Source organism: Ochotona curzoniae, unplaced genomic scaffold (assembly GCF_017591425.1).
Source record: "Ochotona curzoniae isolate NIBS_2020 unplaced genomic scaffold, NIBS_Ocur_1.0 contig_2318, whole genome shotgun sequence".
Lineage (NCBI taxonomy): Eukaryota > Metazoa > Chordata > Mammalia > Lagomorpha > Ochotonidae > Ochotona > Ochotona curzoniae.
Genome location: NW_024465419.1, coordinates 14,342,649 through 14,364,045, shown reverse-complemented (window position 1 = coordinate 14,364,045; position 21,397 = coordinate 14,342,649). Strand labels below are relative to the sequence as shown.

The 21,397-nt window shown below is 41.6% G+C and overlaps 1 protein-coding gene and 1 pseudogene across 1 annotated transcript in view; one reads left to right on the top strand and one right to left on the bottom strand.

Annotated features, from left to right (window-relative positions):
• GRHL2 (grainyhead like transcription factor 2) overlaps positions 1-21,397 on the bottom strand; it is a 151,864-nt gene that overhangs the window by 103,735 nt on the left and 26,732 nt on the right. Inside the window, exon 2 of the mRNA XM_040972735.1 lies at positions 3,478-3,673. Coding sequence (XP_040828669.1) covers positions 3,478-3,673 — 196 coding nt within the window. The remainder of the gene's footprint in view (positions 1-3,477; positions 3,674-21,397) is intronic.
• Positions 10,772-11,146, top strand: LOC121151388 (annotated as a pseudogene).

The window sequence follows — 21,397 nt, the reverse complement described above, 5'->3', positions numbered from 1 at the left end:
AGACATTATTCTGCTCTGGGAGAGTAGGTGTTGTTTCCTTGGGAAAGCCAGTGTGGATTCCATGGGAAATTTTCAGTGCTCCTGGAACACACCCTGTCACAGTCCTGTCCCTCCACATATGATGGTAATGTTTATGTCATCATGCTTGTCCTGCACTTTGACTCTGTGGCTTCTCTGAGCTATAGGACTACAACAGACCCCCACAATATCTATCACCATTAGTGGAAGGTCATAGCTAATTAATTTGATGAATGGATGGCTGGATGGATGGACACATCAATGTACCAGTGTCCAGCAACACCAGGTCAGCAGCGCTAATACTAACCAAGCAACTAGGGATATGCACTTTCAATAGAACTTAAACCAGATATTCTCAAGGGAAGAGGAAAACGAAGTAAGTTGCCATGATGTCGGTGTGTACCCCCACAGAATTGTGTTGGAAATTTCATTCCCAGGTTCATCTTAATGACATCTGGGATTAGAATCTTTGGAGGCAATCAGCAGTAGAAGAGATGATGAGAGCAGGTACTAAGACAGCCAAGACAGTGCACTTGCTAACTTACTATAAATTCTTAAAAATCTCATTGAATTAATGAGCATACTGTTTCAAATGTGAATTTTAAAAAATGGAACCATTTTCAAGTGGGTTCAAGCAAGGACATTCATTAAATGGTGGCCACTACAATGAAATGGAGTCTAGGAAATATACAAAAGAATTGTCCTCTACTCTAGGGGAAATGCCACTTGGTTGCCTGCATTATAAAGTGTAAGAGCTATTGAGCTGCACTGCCTTAGTCCTGTAGACAGCTTAAAGATGACAGTAAAAGACTTTGGAATTTATAAAATGTTGTTCAAGAAAAAGGTTTCTAAGTGATCACATCAAGATAGTTCTGGGAAACGATTGATTCTTTCCACAGACACCAAGCTACCTCAAGTTAAAAAAAAATAAAACTTTGTATGAGAGAAGGCATCATAAATCTACTAGTGCAAAATCATGGGAAACACGCATTCAGCATGGAGAGTTAGGAACTTGGTTGGCTACAACTTGAATTTTAAACTCTCTACTTGTATCTCAGATTGTTTACAGGAACCTGTATTTCAATTTTCCTTTGAATGTTGGCAAATATGCAAGAGGAGAGGCAATCTAGGTACAGCACTTACTAATACTTAATGATGTTTACTAATATTTAATCAGCCTCTGTACTTATGGGAAATAAAATATATTGCTTTCACCAATTACCATTTATTTTTATTTTGGAGTATGTTTCTCTTTTATACAGATACCAAAAAAAACTGCTATCAAATACTAACACTTAAAATTATATCCTTTTTACAATGACAGAATAAAATTTGATTTTCCTCAGGATATTAATAGATTTCTTTAAAGCTTTTTTTTAAAGTAACTCACAAATTCATTTAACAGATAAAATTACAAACAGATCATAATGATCAAGATGACTTAATCAGGTTACTTGATGTACTAATGAAGATGAATAAAACTGTCAGATGCACTTTTCTTATCATAAAACTTACTTTTTACTTTCATGCCAAACAGGAGACTCTCTGATACACATAAGAAAGAAGTTAAGCACTCAACAAATGGCCAAAGGCATGCAGCAGGTTAATTTGAAGAGTTCTGGATCACACTCAGTAAACCTTGAAGCTTTTCATCCCAAAACATTTAGAATTGAGGTTTTCAAATGAGATCCTCAGTTAGAAAAAAATGAACAATGAAAAGGAAAAAAACAGAATCATAAGCAAAGCCTACTATGAAAGACCTTTGGGACATGAGAACTGGGGGAAGGGGGAAGGGAAATCCCAGAGCCTGTGGAATTGTATCATAAGATAAAAAATAAAATTAAATTTAAAAACAAACAAAAAAAAAGCTTTGGCTTCATGTTAATTTTCTTCATTGTTCCTCTGGCTGAGTCTTGCTACCTGAACTGCTGCCAGGGCAACTCCTTTCATCTGGAGTTTAGGGCCTCCAAGGTCAAGGCCAATCCCAGGAGCCCTGCTGGGATTTCACACCTTCCTGACAGGGCTGTCAAAGCTGTTAACCCTGTCATTCTTGGTAAAGGTTTGGCAAAGTCAGCCTGGACCAGCACGGGGACCCTCATACATATCCCATGACATTCTCCAGCACCAACAATAAATGTATTACTCAGGGCTCGGGGCGGTGACGCAAGTGGTTAAGGTCCTCGCCTTGCACGCCCGGGATCCCATATGGGCGCTGGTTCTAATCCCGGCAGCCCCGCTTCCCTTCCAGCTCCCCGTGTGGGAGACCTGGAAGAGGCTCCTGGCTTCAGATTGGCTCAGCTCCAGCCATTGCGCTCACTTGGGGAGTGAATCATCGGACGGAAGATCTTCCTCTCTGTCTCTCCTCTCTGTATATCCGCCTTTCCAATAAAAAAATAATAAAAATAAATCTTTTAAAAAAAATGTATTACTCAGTAAGTTAATAATGGCCAAGTTTAAAATGGATAGGCCTGTCTGCGCCCTTATACCTGTCACTCACATTTTTCTGTTAGTGTAAGATCTATTGATTAAAAAACAAAAAAGACCTACTTGATTTTCATTTTTCTCCTCAAAGAAGGAGCCCTCCTGGATACTTTAATGGGGGGAAATAAAAAAAAAAATGAGAAGTTGGAAAAGGGGGCCTGGCACAGTAGCCTAGTAGCTACATTCCTCGTCTTGCATGTGCTGGGATCCTATATGGGTACCAGTTTGTGTCCTGGCAGGCCCCACTTCCCATCCAGCTCCCTGTTTCTGCCCTGGGAAAGCAGTCGAGGACAGCCCAAGCTCTTGGGACCCTGAGCCTGCATGGGAGACTCAGAGGAGGTTCCTGGCTCCTGGCTCTGGCTCCAGATCAGTACAGCTCTGGCTGTTGTGGCTGCTTGGGGAGTGAATCAGATGGAAAATCTTCCTCTCTGTCTCTCCTCTCTGTATATCTGACTTTCCCATTAAAGAAATAAATAAAATAAATTTTAAAAAAAGAGAAGTTGGAAGAGGAGTCATTTCAGAAAACTTAGCAGAAGGGAGATCCAGAGGCAGTGTCAGAGCTGGTGATAGTGGGAAAGGTTTATAAAATATGAAAACTCCTGTTTAAGTATGAGAAAGGAGGCAGAAAACCCGCCCAGAGGATGCAGTTGGGAGGAAACAGGAATCAGAGAATGAAGATCAGCAAAACGGAACCTGCCTCTCGGATTGTTTTTCTCAAAATGTCTTTTTCCCCTTTGGCAGTGGGGAAAATGTACAACCAGGGAAACTCAATACAGCCATTCTCACCTTCGTGCCAATGCACAGCACAAGCCGAAGGCGTTTACAACCAAAGCCAGGCAATCGATCGCACCTGATAAATCCTGTGGGGGCGTTTACACGTCAGCGGTTCTAGGGAAGCAGGTACACCTGCTTGCTTGGCTTCCTGAAGGGAAGGCCCCAGAGGCCAGGAAGAGGCGGAAGCAGGGCAGGGGCACCCACCTTGTAGTAGTCGTAAAGCAGGCCAAGGGCAGCCGCACTGTCTTCATCCCCGTTGATGCTCATCATGGCCTTGGTGGCCGCTGTCAGGGGGTTCTCCAAGTATGACTTCCAGGCCTCATCCTCACTGGTGTAGGCTCTTCGGGTATTGAATGGAGGGTCACCAGGCATGGGCACCAGGGCCACCAGTCTTTTATTACTGTCCAACAAAGAGAAAGGAGAAGTTCAGAGAAACAGTGTTTCAAGAGCGCTCATTTATATTTCTCTAGAATGCCAGAGAAACAAGAGAAGACCAAAATTAAAGTGATGGCCCCACTGCATTTTAAAAAAAACTGATTTTTACATTTTCAATCTCTACGAGATTTACTCATAGTCTATAAAGTCAGAATATGTATTGTAGGTTGGCACTGCAAACAATGGACCCTCAAAAATGTCATAATTAGAATTTGATTGTCATGATAATACAGAGGAGGTAAGAACTTTAGGGGATGAGGATGGCGTCCACTACCTGAGCTGATGCAGTTACCACAAGAGTCGGTTTGCTTTCTTCCTGCTCACTCCCTTTTGCCATCTCTTTCAATTTCTGCCTTCTGCTGTCTATCATGAGACGGCACAGCAAGACGCCTCCCATTGCATGCTGTCCTAGACCGTGGTCATACCAATCTCCAGCTCCTGAAGTCAATACACTTCTGTTCAACTAGTCAGGCGCAGGTATTCTGGTAGAGGAGCAGAAAACAAACTAAGACAGTTGGTCTCTCTGAAATGTGCTATCCCATGTCCAATCATTCTAGGGGTCAAGTCATTTTCTGTAATTACTCTTCGTTAATGAATATGAGAATAGAGCCCTGTGAGACAGCAGGCTTGATTTAACTTTCTGAAGTCTCATTATAAATGTTTAATACATTAAATGTGATCAATAGATTAATGATTATGAAAGCCATATTATTTAGCTTTATCTATCCTTAAAATTGTCAGCAAACTCAAGAGCAGGCAAAATCTTTTAATTAAAAAGGTCAAGGTAAGCTAGTAGGTAAACACAACATGTTACAGATAATATTGTGTAGTAAGGTTATGGAGCAAGAGTAACAGGAGACTGCATACAAATTCTGAGCCGCTAAAGGAATCTACATTTCAACGACACAGAAGCTACAAAGATAAAGATTTTCAGGGAGTGCGGGGATTATATCTACAGAATCTTCAGTAGAGATAGAAAGCAGTTGTTGTACAAAGGTATAAAGTGAGCAATTAACAATCTTAAAATGAGTGTGATAACGACTATAATATCTGAAGACCATGACAATCGCCTGCAGCTCAGCAAGATGGGACTCCAGGTGTTGGAGGAAAAAAAAACAAGCCAACAAAAACCCTCTCTTGAACCTCTTTTCCTTGTAATAGAATCAAAATGGAATGAGACATTGTATTTCAGAAACGCTTATGTCAACACACAGCAATAGGACACAGACTGTGACCAAGCTGGTGATTTGGCATCAACACTAAGCAATGGAAATCCAGCCCACCAAGGCCTTCTGACAGGCACAGAGTTAGAAAAGAGCCCCCTCCTTGCTAACCCTCTCACAGGATCTTGCAGGATCCCTTGGGTTACTTCCAATGGCTTCTCAGACAACTGGTGTGGACTCCTGAGGACTATGCTAGAAGCCCCACTCTTGATGAGCCCTTTGTGTGTTGACATGGCGCCAGGCATTGCTGCAGGTCTGAAAACACCCTTGGCAATGCCAAGAGTCAGAGACAGGGTGCAGTACGTGGGACACACTTATTTTACACTGTGGGATCCTAGGCTAACTGGTGTCTCAGGGCTCCAATTTGGGTTCCCACAGCAGTGGAACTGACTGAGACCAAGGATGGTCTAATGACTCAAATGCAAAGGAATTGAATGAAAAGGTATAGTCAGGCTTCTTGGATTAAAAGGGAAGTTTTTTGATCAAAGGGTTTACCAACCATTGAGCCACACAGTAACAGCTGGTTGCACCATCAGGGATGGAAAGTTGAGTGGATATCCGAGTTCCAGTTTCTCCTGCCTCAAGTACTAATTAGCAACGTCCCCTCTGCTTACTTCACAATGTGATTGTGAGGATCAAATGACTGAGAACATAGTCATCTATAAACCGCACAGTACCATGCAAATATCAAGCCCTCCCACTGGCCATTTCTAATGTTCCTATAAAGCTTGTGGGTGGAGCTGATTAAATTCAAAAGTGCTAAAGACAGTCACCATAAAGGGAAATGAAGTGGTTTATGCAGTAATATTCAACAAGCAATGAGAGGCCAGCTGTGTGCCATGAAGGACGCAGTGGTGAATGAGACCGACTCTGTGCCTCACCATGCAGCCAGTGGCAGAGCAGGAGACAGAGGACTGCTAGTCCACCAGCCAGGAAGCCACAAAGGGGTCAGTCCAAGCAGAGCTTGAATCCAAGTCTCTACCCAGATTTAACCAATAAGCAAGAACGCACTGGTCAATGCTGAAGTGAGAGGAGCAGAACTGTGCATCTTAAAGTGAACTGTGCATCCTTTTCTTGCAAAAGGAATGTGTGTTCATCCTGGAAAGATCACTGGAGAAATTTATGTTCCCAGATAACAACAAAACAGCATCTGAGGTTGTAGAACTCACTAGCCATATGGAGTATAGAGTTCAATTTAGAAATAAGAAATGGTCATAGAGTCCTAGGAGTCCAGGAAGAGGAGAAATGGGGCTACTGGGAGAAGCTAAGAGAACTGAGGTCGGGGTTCCGACTGGGATGGTACCACCTCTCCCCATAGTTGTTCCATTGTGGCCAGGTCTGTGACCATTACAGAGTGAAACAGAAGATTCTGAGATCCTGCCAGGGCCCAGGAAAGACCAAGCAGGGTGCACACTTCCTATAAAGCTGATCCCACAGGAAAGAAGAACTTTGTATCTAGTGAAATGGTCATTGAAAAACACATGATTTAGGGAGAGGAATGAATTCCTACACCTATCATGTATCTTAGAAAACAATTTTTAAAACTTTTTTAATTAACAGAAACAATCAAATCATTAATAACATCACTCATTAAAAATATCACGAGATTTGATTCTCTAATGCCAGAGAAAGTATCTTCAAAGCACCCATGTCAACTTCTTAGTGAAGTGAAACTATATCATATCCATATCATATCATGCTAACCTCTGGGTAATGGATAAAGAAACAATACTATCTTAGCCAGTATGGAGTAGGGCAAGCAAGATAAAAACTAAGTTCTTGGGCCCGGCGGCGTGGCCAAGTGGCTAAAGCCCTCGCCTTGAACGCACTGGGATCCCGTATGGATGCCAGTTCTAATCCTGGCAGCTCCCCTTCCAATCCAACTCCCTGCCTGTGGCCTGGGAAAGCAGTTGAGGATGGCCCAAGGCCTTGCGACTCTGCACCCATGTGGGAGACCTGGAGGAGGTTCCTGGATCCTGGCTTCGAATCGGCATAGCATCGGCTGTTGTGGTCACTTGGGGAGTGAATCATCGGATGGAAGATCTTCCTCTCTGTCTCTCCTCCTCCTCTCTGTATATCTGACTTTCCAATAAAAACAAATCTTTAAAAAAAAAAAACTAAAAACTAAGTTTTAGACTTTCTGAATATCTGATATAAGAGCAAATGATTAACCTGTCAAATCCAAAAAGTTAAGGGACAGAAAACCGCTTGTGCTAGTTGGACATTTATGTGTGCCTCATTATACAATAAAACCTCAGGGGAATTGTTCACCAGAAGACTGGAGTGTAGCACTGTGGTTAAGTCCAGGCTTAATAAGCCACCTCCCATATCCAAGTGCCTGGTTTGAGACCTGGTTCCTCTTCTGATCCAGATGCCTGCTAACATGCACAATGGGAAGCAGCAGGGGATGCCTCAAGTTCTGGAATTCCTGCCACCCATGGGAGAGATCAGGATAGCTCCTGGCTTCAGCTGGCCCAGCCCTGATTACTGCAAGCATTTGGGGACTCAGCGAATTGCCTATCTTTTGTCTTTTTGTGGTCACTCTCATACCTTACAAATAAAATGCTAATAAAGTTTTCTAAAAGTTCATGGGGAAAGAATGTAATGAAATTATGGACTTCAATTTTTTTTCTGCACCAAGTTAAACTTTTTAAATTTCATTTTTTAATTTAATTTAATTTTAATTTTGTTTAATTTTTGCTTAATACTTATTTTATCTGAAAGAGAGTTACAGGGGCCCAATGCAATAGCATAGCAGTTAAAGTCCTTGCCTTGAATGCATGCACCAGGGATCCCATATGGGCATATGGGCACCGGTTCTAATCCCTGCAGCCTCGCTTCCCATCCAGCTCCCTGCCTGTGGCCTGCGAAAGCAGCTGTGGATGGCCCAAAGCTTTGGGACCCTGCATCCGCATGGGAAACCGGAAGGAAGCTCCTGGCTTCCGGCTTCCATGAGGCTCAGCTCCAACCATTGCAGCCACTTAGGGAATGAACCATTGGACAGAAGATCTTCCTCTCCATCTCTCCTCCTCTCTGTATATCTGTCTTTCCAATAAAAACAAATATAAATTTAAAAAAAGAAAGAGTTACAGATAGAAAGACAGGGAGAGTTATCTTCTATGTGTTGGTTTACTCCCCAGATAGCTGCCAGCAGATAGAGCTGAGCCAGGCTGAAGCCAGAGGCCAGGAACTTGTACAACAGGGTCCCAACAACTGAGTGATCTTCTGATCTTTCCTCAGGCACATTGGCAGGGAGCTGGAGCAGAAGCGGAGCGGCTGGGATTCAAACTGGCAACCATACAGGATGTTGACATTGCAGGCAGCAGTTTTATGTACTGTGTCACAGTGCCAGCCACCTCCCCCCCCAGTAAACTTTTTGGAGTCTGCTCACTGGTATTGCCATGGGGGAGGTTAAGAATAGAAAGTTGTTAATTACAACACTTTTGGCTAATTTTCAAAAGTATAGCAGGAAGTGCCAAGCTGCAGGCCCAGAGAGAAGTCTTGACTTACACTGAGTAGTGTCCTGACTCAATGGAGAATCGGCATTACTTATTTCCTTTTCCAGTCTTACTTCTTAAAGTCCCTAGTCCAACCTGCCAAGCATTTGTGATTCTGGAGTTGATCAGTTTCTAGCACAAACATCCCCTCAGAAGTTGAAGAGACTGGTCAGTCTTTACCTTATAGCATGAAGCTACTGCTCAGTCCTGACATGACCAGCAGGTGACAAGTTTCCTAGTGCTTCCTTCTGACTTTTCGGGTTGCCTTGTAGGAGACTCCCTTTAACTGCACACTGATTTGGGGTTTTTTCTATAGATTACAATCTCTGTTACAGGGCACCAGCAATTGAAATTGGGTTTAAGAAAAACAGTATAATCTCTCTGATACACTGAGCAAAAACAGACTTGTAAAGAGAGGAAAGTTTCACAGAGCAGCTTTACCTAACTTAGGAACTCTTTCTGGAGTTTTGACTTTGGAAATTTCTTAGGAAATAGCACTTTCGATTTTGTCCTGCTCACCTTTAAAGATACTCTTTGTAGGGGCTGACACTGTGACACAGTAGGTTAACCCACCAACTGCGATCCTGGCATCCCAAATTCAAGGATCCTGCAGTCCATTTTTAATCCAACTCCCTGCTAATACACGTGTGGCAGCATTGTTGATGACCCAAGTCAGCTATTTATGTGGGAGAATCAGATGAACTTCCAGACTCCAAACTTCAGCTCTGGCAATTTTGATCATTTGGACAATATACCAGCAGATGGGATTTCCCTGTCTCTTCCTCTGCCTTTCAAATAAACACGTCTTAAAAAAAAAATACATACTTTGAACCTTTGGCATGGGATACCCATATCCCACATCATGGTATAAAGATTCAATGCCTGGCTCCAACTCCTGACTTTAATTTCCCACCAATGCAAACTCTTAGAGGCAGCAGTAATAGTGTAAGCCACTGAGTTCCTGTCACCTATGTGCAGTCATAGATAAAGCTCCCAGCTGCCAGCATCAACCTAGTCCAACCCCGATCATTGCAATCATTTCAGGAATGCATCACTTTTTTTTTTTGGTAAATTTTATTTAGCATTTTTATTGGAAAGGAAGAACTAAAGAGAGAGAAAAGAAAGTTTCCATCCATTGGTTCACTTCCCAAATGATTGCAAAGACTGGAGCTGAGCCAATCTGAAGCCAGTAGCTTCTACTGGATCCCCCACATGGGTGCGGTGGCCCAAGGACTTTGGCCATCCTCCACTGCTTTCCCAGGGAACTGGACTGGAAGTTGATCAGTCGCAGCACAAACTAGCATCCATACGGAATGCTGGCACTACAGGCAGAGGTTCAGCCTGTTCCTCCACCTTGATTCTAAAGCCTTTCACTGATTCTCTATCTTAATGACTAAATAGATATATACCACCTGCAAGTCAAATCTGCATTTCTACTTAAGTATTCTGTTGCCGATTTAAACTCAATAAGTCAAAACTCAAATTAATCATGATTTATCAACTGGGCAATCCTCACCATTGTCCAATAATCTATTTCTGAATATCCAAAGCTAAATTTTCCAAATTATTTAAAAATAAAGGCTGCTGCCAGCAATACTGACACCCCACAATGGTCTCTGATTTGAGCCCTGGCTGCCCTACCTCTGATTCTGCTGTCTATATGTAACCTGGGAACTCAGAAGACAGCCCAAGTGCTTGGCCCCTTTTGCCCATGTGGGAGACCCACTAGAACCTCCTGGCTCCTGGTATTGAATCAGCGCAGCTAAGTTAAGTGGTCACTGGAGAATGAATCAGATGGAAAGTCTCTGTCTTTCCCTCTCTCTGTAACTCTGCCTTTCAAGTTAACAATTTTTAAAAATTTTTTTTGTTAAATTTTATTTTGATTTTTTGAATTTTATGGTACAATTTCGTAGAGACTGGGACTCCCCCACTCCCCAAAGTCCCATCCCCCAACACACTTTCCTACATAAAATTAACAATCTTTTAAAAATAAATGAAACACAGACTATGAAGCCAGATTACTTTGGTGACAACATGAACCATTTACAAAAAGTGAGTTGACCCTTTATGTATTAGTTTTCTTACCTATAAAATGGAGATGCACCCTAAACAAGGTGGGGGTAATATATTACTTTTTGCAGTATAAAAATTATATACATGTTACCATTGTTTATCACATAGGTGAAGTGAATCATCACAGTGTTATCTATTGATGCTTTCAACTTTTCCCTAATTTATTTCTAAGGCTTTTAAAATTTTTAGTTTTTGACAGATTCAATAGCTTACAAGCTATTCTAAGAAAAGCTTTTTTCGTCCATGGCTGCACGAGGGTTGATCATCATCATGAATGACATGGTAACCGTCCGGACCAGGAAGTTCATGACTAACCAGCTACTGCTTCAGAAGAAAACAAATGGTCATCGATGCCTAAGACAGAAATCCGGGAGAAGCTAGCCAAAATATACAAGACCATGCCGGACGTCATCTCTGTGTTTGGATTCCTAACTCACTTCGGTGATGGCAAGACAACGGGTTTTGGCATGATTTAGTATTCCTTGGATTAGGCTAAGGAAATGAACCCACAGTTGCAAGACATAGCCTGTATGAGAAGAAAAAAACTCTTAAAGGAAACAGCAAAAGGATCAGAAGAACAGGATGAAGAAGGTCCGGGGAACCACCAAGGCCAGTGTTGGTGCTGGCAAAAATCCAAAGGAGTAAAGATTTTGCAGTGACTATGCAGAGATTTGTGAGTTTTTTAACAGGAATTAATACACTGTAAAAAAAAAAACTTTAAAAAAAACTCTAAGAAAGTAATAATATTCCCTTCTCCCCCACTTTTCCTCTCCATTATTTAAAGATTTTAAATTGAGATTACAGTAACAGGCTAAATGCTTCACAAAATAAGTTTAACAAGTAAAAAGCAAAAAGATCCTGGTACAGTAGAAATATAGACAGTGGGTATAAGCAATAATTGAATGGAAAAAGTATTTCAGCCATATAGAGCATTTTTTAAAGTAATCATAGTTCATCAGAACAATAGTAGTATAACATTGTTAATCATTAGTTTGTCAAAGGTGGAGGTGTAAAACAAAGTTTTACAAAACTATCTGCAGAGATACTGATTTACACACACATTTCTTTTGTGGATTTTGACTTTCTTCCTTTTTTAAAAGTTTTAGTTTTCACATATAAGGGAGAACATGCGGTATCTGTCTTTCTAATACATTTCACTTAACATGATTTCCTCCAGTTAATCTGATGCAAATAGAAAAGTGTCATTGTTTCTTATGGCTAAATAACACTCCATTGTGTATGTGCCACCACCTTTTCATAACCATTCTTTTGGCTATTGTGAACAGTACTGTTACAAATTAGTATGCAGGCATCTCTTTGACATAGTGTGTGTTGATATCTTTTGGGTGCTTACCCAGCAGTAGGACTGCAGGGTCTACTTCTAGTTTTTAAGAAATCGCCATATTGGGCCCGGCGTGATGGCGCAAGTGGTTAAGTCCTCGCCTTGCACGCCCGGGATCCCATATGGGCGCCGGTTCTATCCCGGCAGCCCCGCTTCCCTTCCAGCTCCCTGCCTGTGGCCTGGGAAAGCAGTTGAGGATGGCCCAAAGCTTTGGGAACCTGCACCCGCGTGGGAGACCCAGAAGAGGCTCCTGGCTTCGGATCGGCATAGCATCGGGCCGTTGCGCTCACTTGGGGAGTGAATCATTGGACAGAAGATCTTCCTCTCTGTCTCTCCTCTCTGTATATCCGCCTTTCCAATAAAAATAAAAAGAAATCTTTAAAAAAAAAGAAATTGCCATACTTTTTTCCACAATGACTGCACTAATGTGCATTCCCTCCAGCAAAGTGTAGGTGGGCCCTTTCTCAACATCCTTGTTGCTGTTTCGTAGCTTTTGGCCATTCTCACAGGAGTGAGAAGATACCTCATTGTGATTTTGATTTGCATTTCCCTAATGGCTAGTGATGTTTAGCATTTTTTTCATGTATTTGTTGGTCTTTTGTATTTGAGAATTGTCTATATAAGTCCTCTCTCCATTTCTTATTTGGACTGGCTCTGTGTGTGTGTGTGTGTGTGTGTGTGTGTGTGATGAGTTTTTTAGATTGCTGATGTATTATTTGGCATATTGATTCTTAGTCAGATATGTGTCTTGCAAATATTTTCCCCATTCTGTTCAATGTTTCTTCACTCTGTTAATCATTGTGTTCCCCTTTCATATTGAAGTCTTATGGGTAATCACTCTATGATCTTTTCCTCCACACAATATCAAGCCCAAAATCCTCCAGACAACATTTAAAATGGTTTTCTAGAATCTGGCCCTAATCTACTTCCACAAATTTAAACTTGCTCAAAACATGGAATTAAACCATTTTCTCTACAATCTTCTAAAGATGTTTATCCCAACTTACACACCCTTGGCCTGCTCCTCCATCTGAAGCTCTCTTCTCTGTAGTTCTGCTCTAACTGAAGTCCAGATGCAGCACTTTGTCTTCTAAGAAATCTTGCATGATTTTTTCTGTCTTAGCCCTTTAGAATCTTCCTTTGCTCTGAACTCCTATGTCTATGCTTTACTATATAATCTACCACTTACTTTTCATACCATGATTGCGGACTGTGCGAGGACAATTCATTCAATGGACCTAAATTGTCTGTATCTTAACTTTCCTCATTTGTGTGAGAACTGATGAACACATTCAATGAGAAATATTCATGGAAGGCCCCTAGCATATTACTCATCACAGAGTGATGTTTTCTAATGGGGCCATGATGAAGAGGAGAGATGAGCAAGATAAAGAACACAGGAAAGCAAATGCCCGATTTTCAGCAAGCACCACACCCTACTTCACAGCCTCGTTAGCCCTCAGTCTTGTCTGTTCGATGACAACTCTGCCCTTCCAGTTACAGTACTTGAAGTCCTCCGGTTCCTCATATTTCAGTAGAAAGTCCTACCGATATTCTTCCTCTCTGTGTCTCCTCTGTATATCTGACTTTCTAATAAAAAATAAACAAATCTTTAAAAAAAAAACCCACTGATAATGCTGGCGAGAATGTGAGGGAACATTTAATCTAAACCACTGTTGGTGAGAGTGTAAAGTAATACAACCATTAAGGGAGATTCCTCCAATATCTGAAAACAGATCTACCATATGACTCAGCCATTCCACTTCTGGGAATTTACCCGAAGGAAATGAAATCAGCATATGAAAGACTTATCTGTGTTCCCATGCTTATTGCAGCTCAACTCACAGTGGCTAAGATATGGGATCAGCCCAGATGTCCACCAATGGATGACTGGGTAAAGAAAATCTGTTACATACACATATGGGATACTATTCAGTCATATTGATATTGTTTGCAGCCTTTGTCTATTTGTCTATACTCTTGAGAATGGGGTTTTTTTTCTCCTATTTATTATTTGTTAAATTATTTACTTAGTGGAGGATTAAGCTTATGATTATAAAATAAACTGAAAGTATGTCATAAAAATTAAAAGAAAAAAAATAAGGAGAGCTGAAGAAGTGTAGGAGCTTGGGTGGGAGAAAAAGTAGGGTGGGAAGGCTCACGATGCTCTTAAATCTATGAAACACATGAAGTTTGTTCACCATATGTATTACCAAAATATTTCCAGCATGTGACCACTTCTCAGCACCTCCACTGCTTAGCACCTTGACCCCAGACACCATCATCTTCACTCTTGGACCATTGCATTGCCTCTGAAGTCATCGGTCTTCAACATGGCCCTCATTGATCTTTGCCTCTTAGAATCCACAGCCTTGTGGAGTTCCCTCCCACACTGTGTCAGGACAGACCAACAGTATGTAACAGAAGTGGTAGTACATTTTTTTCTGAAATAATTCATTCATTCACATATAGTCAACAGTTTTGGAAGCAAGCTTAGTAGATTATCCAGTCCAAGGGGCATCCTAATTCAAGTATGTGCTCATTAACAACTTGATTGCAACTTTAGGACAGACTCCAGCCAAGAGCACACAGCCAAGCTTGCTTTGCCCAAATTCTCCAGAAATCATGTGAGATAATAAATGTTCCATGAGTTGCTAAGGTTTTTTGTTGTTTTTTTTTTAATAAGCTATTTGAAAGGAGTAGAAACAGAAGCAGACAGGGAGGAAAAAATCCCATCTACTGGCATAGTCCCCTAATGCCCACGACAGCCAAGTTGAAACTAGGAACTAGAAGACAACCCAGGTTTCTCATGTGGTGGCAGGTGAGCCATCACTGCTGCCTGCAGGGTTTGCATTAGCAAAAAGCTAGAGTCAGGAGCTGGGGCCTGGAATAAAATACAGTGTAGACCACAGGAAGCTTAACCACCTGAAGCCCATCCTAAGTATGTTACAAAGCAATTGATAAGAAATATACTCTCCTAATGGGTCTCTCTACTTTATCATGGAGCCTACTTTCTTTCTGCCTATTCTCAATCATAGAGCATCTAGAAGGATTCCAGTGACATGTAGATCACATCATGCTACTTTCACACTTAATCCTATAGTGGGACCCTATTTCACATAAAAATGAAGTCAGGATTGTTAGTATGGTCTACCAGGCCCTATCAGATCATGCCTGCTCTCTGTCTGTGGCCTCCACTCCTACACTCTGCTCCTCACTCAACTGGACCTGCTTCCCAGGCATCCAAGGACCATGACACGAGCTGTTCCATCTTCCCAGAATATTTTTCCACAAGCATCAATGACTAACTCCTCTAAGCATCTGCCCACATCTGATCTGACTGCAATCCATTTAATGCAGGAACTAACCTCTATGCTCCCCGAAACTCCCTCTAAGACTTTCCATCTTGGGGCCAGCACCGTGGCACAATGGGTTAAGCTGACGCCTGTAATGCCAACATTCCATATGGGCACCAATTCAAGTCCCAGCTGTTCCACTTCTGATCCTTCTTGCCAGTGTAGATCCTGAAAATACTCGAGCCCCTAGATTCAGTCCCCATTCATAATGCATTAGGCAATAGCAGCACCAGACAGAACAGGCTAGTGAGAATTCTTTAGTTAGTGAGATTCTCTAAAACACAGAGGGGTTTGACTCCAACCTAGTCTTCATGCCCTGCATTCCAGTCCTGTTCCTTTCTGTAACAGTATTTTCTATTTTTTAAAAGATATACAGAGAGGAGGAGAGAAAGAGACAAAGATCTTTCATCCTCTAATTCACTCCCCAAGTGGCCACAATGGCCAGAGCTGAGCCGATCTAAAGCCAGGAGCCCGGAGCCTCTTTGAGCTGTCCTCCAATGCCTTCCCAGGCCACAAGAAGGAAACTGGATGGGAAATAGGGCTGCCGGGATTAGAACCAGCACCCATATGAGATCCCGGCTTGCGCAAGGTGAGGACTTTAGCCGCCAGGCTAACGTGCTGGGCCCTTAACAGTGATTTTTTTTCAAACCAGAGGCAAATTGTATTAGTGGAAAACTTAGACAGAGTTTCCAGTTCCTGGGTTTAGCACTTGAGCAGTAAACCAGTAGATGACACAGTTGTGTGAGAAGGTTATGGAAATTCATCTTCCTTTCCTGTGTGAAGCAAGATTCTTAATAATAAAATTTTGTCCCAGTGCATGAGATGCGTGAGAACTCACTACTTATCAGCGAAGGCAGATGATAAAGAGAATTGTGAAATAATAAAACAATAACCATCATGTAAGTTTTTCTGTTTGGAGAAACTCAGCTATTCATTTAAAATATGCAATGAGTTGGGTCCAGTGTTGTGGTATGGCAAGTTAAGTTGCCCTGTGGAATAACGGCAACCCATATGCAAGAACCAGCAAGCCGCGGTAAATAACCCAAATACTTGTTCCCCTGTTACCCATGTGGAAAACTGGTACGAGCTTTCAAGTTCTCAGCTTTGGCTGGCCCAGACCTTGTAGGTTAAACCAGCAGATAGAACAGCCATTTCTCCCGCTTTCTGTCTGTCACTCCACCTTTCAAATTAACACACACACACACACACACACACACACACACACACACACACAAGTAAGCTGTGAAATTGTGAAGCCAAAAAGTATTATGTGCTATTTTTGCTGTTAAACCTCAAACTGCCAAGTTATAGCCAGAGTGCCTATATAAGAACTCAATTAAGAAAGAAAATGCACATTAGGTTGGTATATACATGTATAGGGGAAAAATTGTACAATTGGAGTTGGTACCACCTGCTGTTACATTAATTCACTAGGGGGCTTTGGGATGTGTCTCCTACCAACAAGATAATACTTACTTCAAGTACTTTCAAACAAGCTAAAAAAACAAACCAATATTCTTTCTTAAAATCCCATGATATGGGCCCATGATATGGTAGCCTACTGGCTAAAATCTTTGCATTGCATGCGCCAGAATCCCATACAGTTGCCAGTTCTAATCCCAGCAGCCCCACTTCCCACCCAGCTTCCTGCTTGTGGCCTGGGAGGGCAGTGAAGGACAGCACAAAGCTTTGGGACCCTGCACCCGCTTGGGAGACCTGGAGGAAGTTCCTGAATTGGCTCAACTCCACCCATTGTGGACACTTCAGGAGTGAATCATTACACGGAAGGTCTTTGTCTCTCTCTCCTCTTCTCTGTATATCTGAATTTCCAATAAAAAAAAAACTTAAAATTAATCTTTTCTTAAAAAAAGCCAGGGCCTGGCACGATGGCCTAGCAGCTAAAGTTCTCCCTTTGAATGTGCCAGGATCCCATATGGGCGCCAGGATCCCATATGGGAGCCAGTTCTAATCCCAGCAGCCCCACTTCCCATCCAGCTCCCTGCTTGTGGCCTGGGAAAGCAGTCCAGGATGGCCCAAAGCCTTGGGATTCTACACCCGTGTGGGAGACCTAGAGGAAGCTCCTGGCTCCTGGCTTCGGATCAGCACAGCACCAACTATTGCAGCCACTTGTGGAGTGAATCATCGGATGAAAAATCTTCCTCTCTCTCTCCTCCTCTCTGACCACTTGGTAGGCCACCAAGCAAGACTTCACACACTTGACAACTTAGCATAAAGCCAAATCCACTGCCTGTAACACACTTACATTTTAAATCAACAGCAAAAGAATGAAATTAAAACACTGTACGTTCAGAAATTATAACATTCTCTTCTAAATAATCACAAGACAAAGAACATCACATAAATTATTTTTGGAAAGTTAGAACACAGTGATAAAAATTTATACTTTAAAATTACAGGATTCAAACAACCAATTAGTGAATTTCACAGCTTTAACTGCTAGTCTTGGAAAAGAACAAAATTAAACCAAAGATAGTAGAAAAAGGATAGCATATACATAAAAAAAATTATAAAGTCATAATAGAAAGTGTGGTTTAAGATAAAAATTGTCTCTTCAAAATAAAGAAAATGACAACCTGGCAAAGATAATCAAGAATTTAAAAAGCAAAGGGGGATAAAATTTTAGGCACTGCACATATTAAAGAAAGATTATGAATGCCTTTATGCTAATAATCTGGAAATTCAGACAATGTGAGCACATTTATAGACCACAGAAATGATCAAAACCGAGTCAATTATTTGGAAACTCAGAAATGCTAACTTAAACGTGTGTAGAAATCTCATAGCTAATGTCACAACCAAGCAACAATGGTATTCCCTGAGATGAGACAGAAAACACCAGATAAACCCAAATGAATGAGCTACCTACGTGCAGACTGAAGCTAACCCTTGTGAAAACAAACCAATGAAAAGGTGGGTGAGGAAATAGCAAAAGACTCAACCCAAGAGGAAAAAAAAATTATGAACTTTCTGAGGTGCAAGTATGAATGTGTCCAGCTTTTGCCACTTTCATTTAAAACTGCTTATACAACTGGTAAGTTAATGAGGGGAAAAGATCACCTAATTGAGCAACACACTGAAGAAATGAGCCAGAGGTAACTAATCAGATTGAGTATTTTCCCTTCCACAGAAAGTGTGGCCACCGTAGTCTTGTTATTCACTACTCCAAGACGTAGGCTTCCACTATGCACCGCCTCTCTTCACCTATGGCAAAGTTCTCTTGGATTCCTGCTTTGTGGATCCAATCAGCCTATGACCAAAAGGCATCTTACTCATATTTCATACAACTTCCAACTCCAAACCTACTCACAGTGGTACATATGATCTATGCATTTGCATATTTCTCAGGGTTTCCAACAGCCTAGGGGACAACTTGGTTTTTTGGTTTTTTGGTAAAGATACATTTATAGCATGCAGGTATGGAAAATATTTTTGTGATAATCCACTCTTCACACTGTACAACTGGGAGAATGCAGAAAGTATGCAGAGATTCATTACCTCTGGAAATGATTAGAGAAAGAGCAAACTGTTAAGATACATACCATGGCCTAATTTGTAATGCTTGGCTAATAGTAGAAGCACTCTTCCAAGAGGATAAAATGAAAGTTACATACATCTCGAGGCAAAAGTTGCATTTCTTCATCCATACCTTTTACCCCTAAATTTGTTAAACATTCTTTTATTGAATTCCAGGCAATGCCACAGGCTGGGATCTAGGTTCAGTGGGCAGTATTGATCAAGCCAGAAAAGCTTTCTACTATTAGAGAGAAAACCATTCTTCTAAGTATTTGTTTTTCTTTTTCTTTTTCATGATACACAGTTCCATAGGCTAGGGATTTCCAAGACTCTTATTATTGAAGCCTCCCCCAAAAAGCTCACAAAAATCACATCACAGTATTCAGTTTTGTTGTTGTTGTTGTTTTAATAATAGGCTCTAGTTCCTAGACAGCTATTTTGAGCTATGAAGGACTGGTATGTTAGCTCAATTGGCTTATTATCTGCCTGCAATCACTGGCATCCTATACAGGCACCAGTTCATGTCCTAGCTGGTCCACTTCCCATCCAACTTCCTAGTTTTAGCTTGGGAAAACAGTGGAGGATGGCCTAAGGCCTTGGGACACTGCATCCACATGGGAGATTCAGAGGGGCTTTGGATTAACTCAGCTCTTACAATTGTGACCATCTGGGGAGTAAATCAAAGGATGGGAGATTCTTTCTGTCTCTCCTCTCTATAAATCAGTCTTTCCAATAAAAATAAATATATGTTTTTAAAAAAGGATATAAAGATATACAAATTACAACACGGTAGGTATGTGTTTCTTGTTTACTGGAGGTACTGCTACTTAAACACCTTGAAAATGAAACCAGCACTCCTTTAACAAGTCTTGACTGAGCAGTTACTGCAGGCTGGTACTGCTCCTAATACTGAAACACAGCAATAAAAAGCCAGAGTCAGTTTCTAACCTGGAAAGTTTTTAAAGAGACATACTTGCAAATATGGCAAGTATTGCAGGGTGGAAGGCACGCTTCCCCAAGGGCTGCCCCTGGCTAATGGCTATGCACAACAGAACTACGGAAGCAGGCACATTCCTCGGGCACAGGGTCACCTCAGACAACCGCCTCTAGTCTACCAAAAAGTCGGCTGAGATGGTTGAGGGGCATTGTGGCATAGTGCATTAGGCTGCCTCCTGAGATGGCAGCATTTATATGGGCGCCAGTTTATGAGTCACTGCTGCTCCAGTTTCAATGCACTTCTCTGCTAATGAGCCTGGGAAAGCAGTAGCAGAAAGCCTAAGTCCTTGGTCCCTAGCACTCAAGTAGGAGACCTGGAAGAAGTACCTGGCCTTGGTCTATTCTAACCCTTGCTGTTACAGCCATTTGGGGAAAGAATTAGCAGACACGCTCTCTCTGTCTCTTCCTCTCTCTCTTCCCCTCCCTAACTCTACTTTGCAAATCAAAACTTTTAGTAAAAAACAACACACAATTCCACATTTAGGCATTTATGCATTTTATATTAATGTAAAATTTTCTATAAGGAAAGAAATTTTAAAGAAAAGGAGGAAGAGGACACTAATGGAATCTCTTTTGGTGAATGATATTGGGCAGATAGTGGAGGTGTTTTATTTCTTGATGTGTTGGTTTATTCAAATCAGATCCTTATAGAAATCATAAAAAGTTCCAGGGGCCAGCATTGTGATATAACTGGTTAAACTGCCACCTATGATGCCTACATCCCATAAGCGCTGATTTGAGTCTTGCTTCAAGTCTGGTTGCTCCACTTCCAACCTTGCTCCCTACTAAGGCACCTGGGAAAGTAGGAAGTGCTTAGGACCTTGTCACCTAAGTGGGAGACCTAGATGGAGCTCCCAGACCCCAATTTTGGTCTGGTGCAGCTTTGGCCATTGCGACCATCAGGGGAATGAACCAGCGGACAGACAATCTCTCATCATTCCCTCTAACTCTGGCTTTCAAATAAGCAAATATTCTCAAAGAATTCCAAATATTAAAATTTCATATTCAAGCAATAAAAAGGAATATGTAAATTAAGCCTTAATTTTTTTATTAATTTGGAATTATTTTTATCAAGAAGGAATTGAAAGAATTTATGTAGAAAAATTTATAACTACTTAAACATTAAAAAGAAGAGTAGATATTTTGGGTGAAATGCAACAGAATGAGGTTGAATTATGTGGTCTTGCAAAAGATGTAACAAAAATAGAGGTAGAACGCGTATGTGGAAATAACTCCAAAATGCATGCAATGAGGTTGTACAAGCACATGTACACAGTCCAACAGACGATTCTCAAATCCAAGTGATTGACCAAAAGCAGCACTGGAGACAGAAGTTAAATCAACAAATCATGGAGACTTCTCTTTGCTCTCCCTACAACATGGAGCGAAGCCAGCAGAGGCTGAAGACCCAGTTTGGAAAGCTCTTTGAGGTAAGTCCTTATCTCCACTGCCAGCCTTTAGCAGAGACAAAAGAACTTGGGGTCTCACTAGCCTGGGAGAAAAGAGAAGAAACGCAAGACAATTTTAATCACAGCTAATGGTCTTTGGCTAACAACAAATGGCTTCAAGCTGAAGTGGCACCCATTATGTGCACAGGCAGCACACTGCGTCAGGGAGGAGGGAGGCTTGGCAGAATGAGCTAAGAGGTAGCCAGGAGCCTGCAGATGG